Source organism: Cynoglossus semilaevis, chromosome Z (genome assembly GCF_000523025.1).
Source record: "Cynoglossus semilaevis isolate Cse_v1.0 chromosome Z, Cse_v1.0, whole genome shotgun sequence".
Taxonomy (NCBI): domain Eukaryota; kingdom Metazoa; phylum Chordata; class Actinopteri; order Pleuronectiformes; family Cynoglossidae; genus Cynoglossus; species Cynoglossus semilaevis.
The window spans coordinates 1,403,432-1,414,474 of NC_024328.1; the positions used below are offsets into that span (position 1 = coordinate 1,403,432).

At 37.6% G+C, this 11,043-nt stretch overlaps 2 protein-coding genes across 2 annotated transcripts in view; one reads left to right on the forward strand and one right to left on the reverse strand.

The window, feature by feature from the left end:
* Window positions 1-2,075, forward strand: part of LOC103397500 (E3 ubiquitin-protein ligase DTX3L-like) — a 3,174-nt gene extending 1,099 nt beyond the window's left edge. The window contains exons 3-5 of the mRNA XM_025053401.1: window positions 6-178; window positions 964-1,181; window positions 1,683-2,075. Coding sequence (XP_024909169.1) covers window positions 6-178; window positions 964-1,181; window positions 1,683-1,752 — 461 coding nt within the window. The 3' untranslated portion in view covers window positions 1,753-2,075. The remainder of the gene's footprint in view (window positions 1-5; window positions 179-963; window positions 1,182-1,682) is intronic.
* Window positions 2,076-2,888: 813 nt separating this feature from the next.
* Window positions 2,889-7,785, reverse strand: LOC103397487 (Golgi phosphoprotein 3). Its single transcript, XM_008335755.3, has 4 exons — window positions 7,329-7,785; window positions 6,213-6,344; window positions 5,778-5,892; window positions 2,889-5,394 (listed from the first exon to the last, which is right to left on the reverse strand). The coding sequence occupies exons 1-4, from the start codon at window positions 7,536-7,538 to the stop codon at window positions 4,970-4,972; spliced, it is 882 nt and encodes a 293-aa protein (XP_008333977.1). The 5' UTR covers window positions 7,539-7,785; the 3' UTR covers window positions 2,889-4,969.
* Between the last annotated feature and the right edge of the window lie 3,258 nt (window positions 7,786-11,043).

Below are 11,043 nucleotides of genomic sequence, written 5' to 3' on the forward strand. Positions count from 1 at the left end.
AAAAGCATTCCAGTACAAACCTGTGTGCCCCACCTGTGGGCAGATATATGGCACTTTGACAGGAAACCAACCTGAGGGAGGTTCAATGACGGTTACCACCAACTCATCCTCTTTACCTGGCTATGAAGGTTATGGAACTATAGTGATCCAGTATGACATTAGCAGTGGAATTCAGAAGGTAAGACTACATACAGTACGGTGCATATACAGTTTGGCTTCAGTACACATTCAGAGTGCTGGGTTTCCAATGTCTGTGGAGGCCCAAAGAACAGAGGATATTCTGTTACTGAATAGGAAGAAAAGAGGGAGAGAAGGGTTAAATAAGGTGTTAGGTGTTGATTGCACAATTTCAAAAAATGTATATATATATATATGTGTGTGTGTGTGTGTATATATATATACATATATATATACATATATGTATATATATATGTATGTATATATATATATACACATACATATATATGTATATATATGTATGTGTATATATATATATACATACATATATATACATATATATAGACATGGGAAATAAAAACCTTACAGAACAAAATGGAACAGTTTACTAGTCTCATTCTACACGAGACATTCAGTAAGATATTGACATTATATATCAGTGATCATCAACTGGCGGCCCACTGGGCGAATCCAGTCCAAGACTGAATTAAAAAAATTGAATTATCAGAAAGAAAATATTTAGTGCTCCCAAATATTAAATCTATTGAGCAAAAAAAAAAACAACAACTGATAATTGGCTAACTATCAGTAATCCCCATGATTTATGACTCTTTTTACTTTCTGAAATTAGGACAAACTTGCTGCACTGTTTGAAAAATGTGATTTTTTACTTTTTTGCAGATAGATATTTTTGACAGCAAGCTCATTACATACAAATACTATCTTAAAGAAGCGACTGATGAGTGCAGTAAAACAGAGGTGTGGCGTCTGTTTCTCCATTTCCAGGACGAGCACCCTAACCCTGGTCTGCCATACACAAGACTGTCTCGTACGGCCTACCTCCCTGACTCCACTGAGGGCAAACAGATCCTGGACCTGTTAAAAAGAGCCTTTGATCAGAGACTCATATTTACCGTGGGTCGCTCTTCCACAAGTGGCAGAAACAATACAGTCACATGGAATGATATCCACCACAAGACCTCGATATATGGAGGACCAACATGGTGAGGAGTATTTTATTGTAAGCACTCTATTAAGTCCTTTAATGCTGTTTTTATTTGAAAGGTTGAAAACTCCTTTTCTTTATTGAATAGTTTACTTAAACTTAAATCCTACTCGGTCAGTGGGTTTGTAGATAAACTACACCTTGTTCACCCGACTAGACTTCCATCTGCTCCACAATACAAATGCATAGTGAAAATGATTAAGCGATTAGAAAAAAGAAAAACACCTTTTTACAAACCTGAAGCAAGACCAGGGTAAAATTTGATGTACTTTATTCATACAAATGAAAATGGTCTTCCAAGAAATTCAGTTTCCTTTGTCCAGAAAATTCAATTTCATAAAAAGGGCCACTATTCTAAAAATAAAGAAATTAAAGATCATCAATATATAAGCATGTTTGCTAAGATGCAGACATTGACAAAATTTAAGTGTGCATTTTTTTGTAATATATAAATATATTATAATAACTGCAAATATTATTTTCTTTTTCTTCTTTGTAGTTATGGTTACCCAGATCCTGAGTACATGGATCGAGTGCGTGATGAACTCAAAGCCAAGGGAATTGAATGACTCACGTTACGGTATCATGATCTGTCATTAACGGAAGACCAAAGACACACTGTATAGTTAAATTTGGGTTGCCATTAAGAAATGTAATAATACATATTATAAGAGATTGAGACAGCGTTATAAACATTTATAACTACTTCATTTTTATCTTGTTATAAAAGTACTGCTGAAAAAAGTTGACATTTGCACATTTTCATAATAAATAGAACTTTCTGCAGCTCACTAGAAATTAAAACATTAAAACTAGGACAGTCTTTGTAATTAATTAATCCAAAAAATATTACAAAAACGTGGGGGGTTTTTTCATAGTAACATTGATTAATCAATCCTAATTGTAATTTAATTCTTGAATAATCCACAAGTACCCTCATAATTGTTTTAGCAGTCCTGATTAGAATATATAAATATGTAATATTTATACACAAATATTCTCATGAACATCATTAGATGGCCATGAACTCAAGCGGAGTGGTAGCAAGGAACAAAAACTCAAGTTTCCTTAAATCAGTTGTATGAATAGGCACTTCTGAGCTTTTTGTTTATTTTTTTCAAGGGTCAAAGACAGAACACAGATTAGAGGTCCCTTTATTTATTTAGAACATATATAATCTCTCACTTTTTTTCTACAGCCTCTGTTAATATTCTGCCACTCCTTCTCTTGTCCATTTATTGTCAGCTGATCCTCCTCTTGCCCTTTGCTACATACAACACCAGACAGTCACCAATAATCATGATTCACAACCTCCATCCAATATCATTTGCGCAGATAATGAACGCTGTGCTTCAGACAAAAAGCAGTCATTAAACAAAACAATGGTAATAAAACGTACAATCAAAATAAAGTGAAAGGTTTTGTTGAATGATTTTGAAAAAAAGTCAACGTTGTGTCAAGAGCTAACTGTAACATGGGAATCGATAATGATTGGACCATGAAATGTGTGGTTGTTTAGACATTGTGTAACTAGTTTAACTACTCAACAGATGCTGTAAACTTCCTGTGTCCATCCAGACAGAACAATACCTTGCCCACGTGGGTTGATGTTTACTGTATTAAATTGATTGACATTGATTTTATAAGCAGGGAGCTAACAGACTTGAGTTAAGCTTCAGTTGTTTTTATAGACAGTGCCACAGAGGAGACCGCAGTGTTTCTGTTTAATGTATTTTCTTTCAATACAAGGGTCCCACAACATCCAGATTTTGATCATTTCACCATTCATGTCAATTGTCTTAGCAAGGTTAGAGCTTTGAGGGGGGAAATTGGTTGTGTTTTACCCCATTGCCAGGATGTTTTATTCAAATACACTTAAACAGTGGAACAAATAGAATAATATTGTACATATTTGGAATGTGCTCTTTGGCTATAAACACTCACTATAAAGAGAGGGCTTAGTATGGGTCTCTTGTTTTGGCTAAGAAGAAAGTTTTTTGTGATGTTACCCAATTTGGCAAGATTGTTCTCTGAGTTCACATTAGAGAAAGCTGATATTTAGGTAAGAAAAACAGCATATACAAGCGTCTGGACCTCAACCTAGTACATACTGCATTTCCTCCATGTGCATCAATTTCAATAAAGGAACAGATACTAAAATAGCACATGACTGAATCATGCAACCAATGTCTCATTAGTACCAAAAAGGCTTGTGGTAAAGGCTTAAGTGTTGCACAGTTAATATATATTATATTTGAGTTTGAATGTGCATCTAACTTGAAGAACATTTGCTTTGAGTAAAGTTCAATGTGTAGTACACTGGGTGTTTACAAAGTAAATGATCCTCTACATAACCTCTAACTGTTGGCTACGTGCTGGTTCAGGGGTTAGCACCATCGCCTCAGCATGCTGATACTCAGGTCCTATCCACAGTGCCACGGTTAAAAACGTGTGGGTTTCCCTGCTATGAATGGGGCCAGTGTGAGCTTTGATAGTTTTCTTTCTCCCTGCACCAGAGAAGCAGATTTTTTCAGTGCTGGTTGAGCCTGTGGTTTGTTTGTTGATGTACTGGCATGATGTCGGCTCCATCTTAGGTGGTCACAATGCATGCTAAAAACGACACAAGTGTTCACATTGTCTTAAAACAGGACTGAATAGCAGCTTAATAAAATGGAAATGTGTTGTCTTTCATTAACTAGCCGCTAATCTGTAAATCAATAAAGCTCAGATTACATCAGCTCCTGCTTCTGCTTTAACCCCTTAATAGTTTATATACGTATTGTAAATAAAACAATGTAAAATACTCAAGAGAAGTTATAGTATATTTGGTATAAGCCTGTAGTTGTTGTTAGCAACTTGTGAGATGGAACTACATTAGGCTAAGTCTAGGATTGTTGTGCTTAAAATGCTAATTCAAATGCAGTACAACATAAATTGCCTTCTAATGAAACACTACTGTTTAAGATTACAAGTTTTTTAAGATTTGTATATGGCTGAAATAAGTCTCCTTAGTGTTAGAAAAGCACTGGTTTTTAAATCTATTTAGCTTTCTTTTTCAATTGTGTCTTTCTTTAACAACAGTGACCCTGTTGGTAGCCTTGTTTTCATTAACAGTGAGCACGCCATGTTTTAGGCCCAATTCGTCAATGCTTTATCCAATCTGACTACAGAATTCCAATCTATTACTTTAGGATGCATCAACACATTTTTTAAAAAGTCAAAACTTTCTGAAACAACAATCTGTTAGCTCTCTCACAGTACTTTCAACAAAATACAAAAACAAAACCTGTTATAACAAACATCACATTTGTACATGTATCCAATTTTAAAGACCTTTAGGAACATCACGTATTCTTACTGCACTGCACTTTGTTAGTTGTTGTAGCATCAGGTGTTTCCAGGTGGTAACTTTCAGTAAGCAATGGCTCACAGACAATATGTTCAAAAGCTTCAAAAACACTACTGGAAAAATGCAGATGTGAATCGACATCTGTTTCAGACAGCTCACTCATTCATCATTACCAATCCCTCTCAATTATATTTCCATGTTTTGTTTTGAGCAAAAAGACACATGGGAGGTAAATGAGAATGTGAAGAATAAACATTTTTTTCTGTAATGAAAAGAAATTAAAATGGAGGAGAATCAAGAAGGGGGCAATCAACTCTAAAGGTCCAGGCAGAGGGCGCTTAATAAGTCAGTCAAGTGTTCATGTCAGGGTCAGTAATGTTATTTCTTCCGAGACTTTCAATGCAACTTTAATGTTTTTTGTTCTCTGTGCAGTAGCTTTATTTGGTGAACGCAGCCACTACGGCCCATAACAGCTCGTTGGTGTTGGGCTTCATGCTCTCACCCTCAGGCTCCAGTTCCAGCAGCTGCCGCACTCTCTTCATGGCCAGGTCGTATTGGTCATCCAGCAGCGGGGCAAAGGCATTTTCCAGGACATCGGAGGAATGAGCTAAGAAGATGAGTGCAAGCAACCGCTTGTCCATTCGATGGGGGTCGTTGACCCACTTGTCCAGCACAGCCTCCTGGACCTTCTTAATAAGACGCTGCTTGATATTGTTGTTGGTCAGAGGATGGGTGGTCATGTCAAAGAGCAGAAAGTTCTGCTTCTCTGTTGTGAGGACGCCTTTCTCTACCAGGTTTTTGGCCAGTCGCTCACGGACATTTCGCAGTTGATAATGAAGTTTCAGGGGGTTCCATGTCTCTCCTAAAGAGGAGCAGGTGAAATATAAGAGCGTTATCTGCTGGTTTTATATACAAATTATATGTATCACTTTAATGTAATCATTAGTTGTATTATTATGTATTATATAATAATTAATAACTGTGATATGTCTATGCTGGAAAAGTTCTCATTTGTAACATGAATACACAACACTACGTTAGTATGTCACTAATAAGGTTCTAGGAGGTTAATTCCAGCATATACTTGCAATAACTGCAAAGTCGAAATTAAAAATATTATTTTTAATTGCTTAGTTCACATACAAATGCAGACACTCTCGCTTCGTGTTTCTCGCAAATGAAACACAAGGCATTGGTTTAGATTTTATTTGAGGTTTTAAAGTTACGGAAAAGAGAAAAACTAACCACTGAGTAGTTCAATCCAGCTCTGCACAGTCTCTGGTGGTTGGGTGTCTTTGATGTGTTTTAAGGCTTCATCCAAAAGCACATCCCCTGTCGGAGCATCTGACTTACAAATGACCTGTTAAATTAATTGAAAGTAAAGACATTGAGTAAAGAGTATATTTACCTCAGACAGGTGCTTAATTCTTACCATTTGAGGCAAAGCATTATAGTACAGTGATTATAAACAGCCATTTTGATTAAAATCCAACATTGTTAATGTTCTACCTCTGTGTTCAAACTTTTAGCTTGGACCAATTCATGACAATAAACATGTATTTCAGTTGGTATACAGTTGGTACAAAGTCCTGTAATGTTTAATGCATACCCAAGCATATTTATTGTGAACCAAAAAACACCTTTACATTTTTTAATTTAATTCAGGATTTCATGTCCTACCTTCCTGGTAAGCAGACCTTTCCTCCTCATGCCACAAGCCTCAAGCTGGAGGCGTCCCCTAAGGGCCAGTTCGATCAACATGCACCCTCGCAGCCCTGAAGAAATGCAGTCATTCCAGAATGATGTGTAGCCCTGCATTGAGGAACCACAAAACAGGTCTTTTAAACACCGATACATGGTATATGACAATTCAAGTGGGTTCCTTTTAGCTTCCCAGCTAGAACTGAGGATTAAATGGAATATCCTTTAATTTCTGCATTATTCAACTATTTGATCACATCACTCTTTGAAGTTTGTGTCCATTACAGTAGGTAAGCTGTTGTTAATGAATGTGATATTTCTATGGTATTTAAGTGTGAATCGAAGTACAGTGCAGATTCCTCCCTTGAACTTTATTCACAGAAATCTCTGCTGACACTCTAAATTTTACAGTATGGTTGAAGGCAGATCAAGGTTCTTTGCAGCCTTGTGCTTATGAAACCCTTTTTTTTAAACTAAAAACAGCTCTCACATGACTTCACGAGTAACAACCCATAAATGCTTGAAAAGTTCTTGCAATTGATGGATTATCTCTTTAAACCCTGATTTAATACACAAACGTTCACTTAACCTAGTACCTCAGTGTAAAAACACTGCAAAACTTTTCAGTGACATCTAGTCTGTGGATTATGGAATTGAGTGAGCTCAATTTTTTTATGCAATTAGATTTTCTATTGGGATCAAAGTGAAAGACATTTGCTTAGTGAAAGTGTACTTTGGAATTCAGTAGTATAATGTTTGCCAAGTCGTGTTGCCACATACATGTACTGACGTTCACCATGAACTCACCCGATTGGAAATTTGTTTTTTAGTTCCTTTAATGTGTCAACGATGAATAGCTGCAGACATAAACTCACGCCACGTGAAAACATCTACTTCGCCTAAATCTATCACATACGACCACTTTAAAGAATGATTACCAGAATATAAACATACCAAGAAACGCAGATGGCACAAAGGGCCAATTATTGTACTCAGCTGGTGTCAGCTAGTAGCAAAGGCTAACCACAGCTACCCATCCCGTCGTGTAAAATCCGACGATTTAACCATAAATTCACTACAAAAATGCTCCTTTACCTCACGGTCCTTCAAGCCTAAAAGCAACACTTCTTCCATAAGAGTGAGACGCGTTTCTTTGGAGTCTCCGCCATCGTCCTCCTCTTGTTCTTCCCCCCGCCGGGACTCGTAGTCCTCATCGGCCGACGAACGCTCTTTGTCGGCGGGATATCGCGAGGCTTCTGTCCGCCTCTGTACCAGGCCCGAACTCCGCTGAGTCAAGGAAGTCATGGCGGCGGCTGCGGCGGCGACTTAACCCAGCTGAACGACGATAAATAAAAGACGCCTGGGACAGCGTTGCCTAAGATGTTTGATTACTCGATTACTTGCGCTGAACCATATATCGAACACATCGATTGCAACAATTAAGACTCGTGAACATCTGGACGTTTATCCACCTCCTTCCCTCCTTCTTTCCTTTCCTTGACTTGAACGTCCAACAAATATGGCGTCGTGTGGCAACTGTGATACTGAACTTATCCAGCAGGTAGAGACTTAACATACCCTGAAGAAACTGTAACTGAGCGACACGTCAGCTGGTACTATTTACACTGCAGAGACATCACACTATGCATTACATAACAATGATGATAATAGACGGTGTAATATACTTTGTCTGTGTTCGTTTTCCTTTATTTATTGGATTTCGAGTTCAAGTTAAAATCATTTTATGCACGAATAAATGCAATCAAATTAGTATTTATTCTTTACAATAGGCATAATTGTAAAACAATGATTATCCATTGTTTTGAGTGCAGCTCCAGAAAGCTTTAGTTATAATTAGCTAGTCAACCAATTCTTTTTTTTTTCAATTGTACTACTATTTTTTGTCACCTATTATCCCTGATGCTTGTTTCCCTCCATTCCACCCTAACTACACCATTGATTTCACGACTTTTGTGCACTGACATTTCTTGGGATGGGAATTATCGCTGATGTAATCCCACTCCTACCTTGAGCTCTAACTCCAACTTCACATTTAACTACTGAAAGTCGCTAATTGGCCCTATACATGTACATCACTACACTATAGGTGTGTATACAACTCCTGACCTTCCATAAACTTTTCTACCAGCACTCTAAAGGCAAAAATTACATGTAGTATTCTTTCTGGACAAAACAAACAAAATAAAAAAACAAACAGCTATTCACTAATGCAAACCTCTTGATTTAGCCTCACTTTGACAACTCTTTCCNNCTTAATTGTATGGTTGATCAACTCTATAGCTTTTCAGTTACTAGAACCCCTGTTCCTGAAATATCTGAAGCAGTACATTCTTTCTCCATTCATTTGGCATCGTTTTAGTCTTCAGATCTGTTAAAAAAAAACCTGGTCGTGTACACTCTCCTGAACATCTCCATACCTCCACAGGAATGTCATCTGGACCGTTCACTCTTCCACTCTCCATCCTCCTTTCTGATTAAACACCTGCCCATCTGTCTCTATCCCTAACTCTCTCTCTCTTTCTCACTCTCTCTCTCCCACTTCCCTTATTCATAAGCTTCTCAAAATACCCTATCTTTAATAGCTAGTACATATCACTTACTATCCTTAACCAATCTGACCTGCTAAATATCCTATTTAGCCCAATCTCTCCTTTTAGCTAACTGAAGCAAACCCTTCTCATATTCCTTAATGTCCAACCTTTCATACAACCCATCAAACACTAAGTTTTTGCCTTTGCCTCAAACTGCCTTCTCAGCTACTTCTCTAACTTCATAGTATTTATTTTGTACTTCCCTGTGTAAATGCTTTTCTGAACATTTCACCACCAACTTTTTCTTGTGATCTCTCCATTGACTCTCCATTGACCTACTTTCTTCTAAATTTCTCTCACTACCATAACTGCTCTTTCCCAGTCTTCTGGGATATCCTCATGATCCCCAAGATCATCTCTCAACTCTACTCTAAACTCTCTGCACTGCTAAATAGTGGAAACTGACAGATGAGTTTTTCAGTTTCTGCCATTTATACATTTTTTTTCTCTCATTCTCCTCCTTATTTCCACCTTTACTATACATACAACCACCCTGTGTTACTTAGCTACACTTCCCCCTTTACTTTGGAATCTCCAACCTCTTTCACAGTATGCATGTTCCTCCACTCTTGCTTTATATTCTATATTGCTATTTATATTCCTCTGTCTTCTTAAGACAAGTTCAAGAGTCAACGTGTGAGGATGTGGAAGCACACCTCAGACTCCTGGACAATCAGCACTGGCTCTCCGCAGGGCTGTGTCCTTTCTGCTTATTTCCCTGTACACAAACAACTGCACCTCAAGCCATCAGAATGCCAAGCTCCTGAAGTATGCAGATGATACCACCCTCATCGGATTCATCTCTGATGGAGATGAGTCAGCGTACAGATGGGAGATTGACTGCCTGGTGACCTGGTGGAGACTCAGAATCTTAGAGCTCAATGCCCTAAAAACAGTGAAGATGATAGTGGACTTTAGGATGAGCCCACCCCCATCAGCACCCATCACTCTGGGTGATTCTCCTGTGGATACTGTAGACTTCTGCTTCCTGGGAGCCATGATCATCCAGGACCTTAAAAGGGAGCCAAACATCATCTCCCTGATCAAAAGAGCCCAACAGAGGATTTAAAAAAATGTCTATATTCTTATTATTCTGTAAATGTCCACCCATAGGCACAATCTATTTATGAACAATTGTATACCCCCATATACATTTCTTTCGCTGCACTGTATGCCAAAACAAATTCCTAGTGTAATAAGTGTAAACCTACCTGGCAATAAAAAGATTCTGATTCTGATTCTATACTACTGGTTCATGTGGAAAATTCTTACGCCTCTTTTCAAGGTCTACATGCCAGAACATAAATAAAATTATATATTAATTACAATTATATAATAATAAGTATTGACATATATGTTATGATTATGTAAACATCCCATCACACTAATTAGAATCGGAATTTACAATTTTACTGTCCTTGTAACTTAACGTCTCACCTCTGGGTGGCAGCAGACAACTGTTGGATTTGCTTAATACCCATGTTCAGCAACGAAAATATTCTGTAACTCTCAGTGACTTTACATGTAAAGTTAAATATTGCTACATTAATCCATGGTACTTGGTAAAAAACAATTGGGATCATATTACCTTTTTTATGCTAACAGGGAGAATTGAATAGATTCCAGTGTTTCCAAATGTTTCCAAATGTCAAACCCTAGAGTTTAAGAATTTTAAGGTCAACATGTAAGTTTTTTTACTCCAATAAATGATAGGATTACTCTTTTGTTCTGTAAATTGCATTTTAATATTATTATTATGATTAGTAGTAGTAGTAGTAACAGCCGCAGCAGCAGTAGCAGCAGTATTATTTCTGATGTATTTAGAATACATTGCAGCGTCATGGCAATAAATTCTATTCTATTCTATTCTATTCTATTCTATTCTATTCTATTCTATTCTATGAGTGGAACTGTTAGCTGGAGGCGGAGTCAAGGCTGAAACCACTGTCTCGACAGAATGTAGACATTTTATCTCCTCCTCCTTCTCCTCCTCCCGCAGCCAAGCAGCAGCAGCAAGAGCTTGTGAAAGCTCATCAGTTTCTCTCAAGCTCAGAATCCAAATGTGCGCAGGAAGAAAAACAAACACCATCAACTCACTTACTGACCTTGTGCTGCAAAAGGCGCTTCGTCTCGGTGACTTTTTCCTGTTGCAGAAATCATTGGAAGCACTTTTAGAGCCTGGATCACAGACTGTTTTC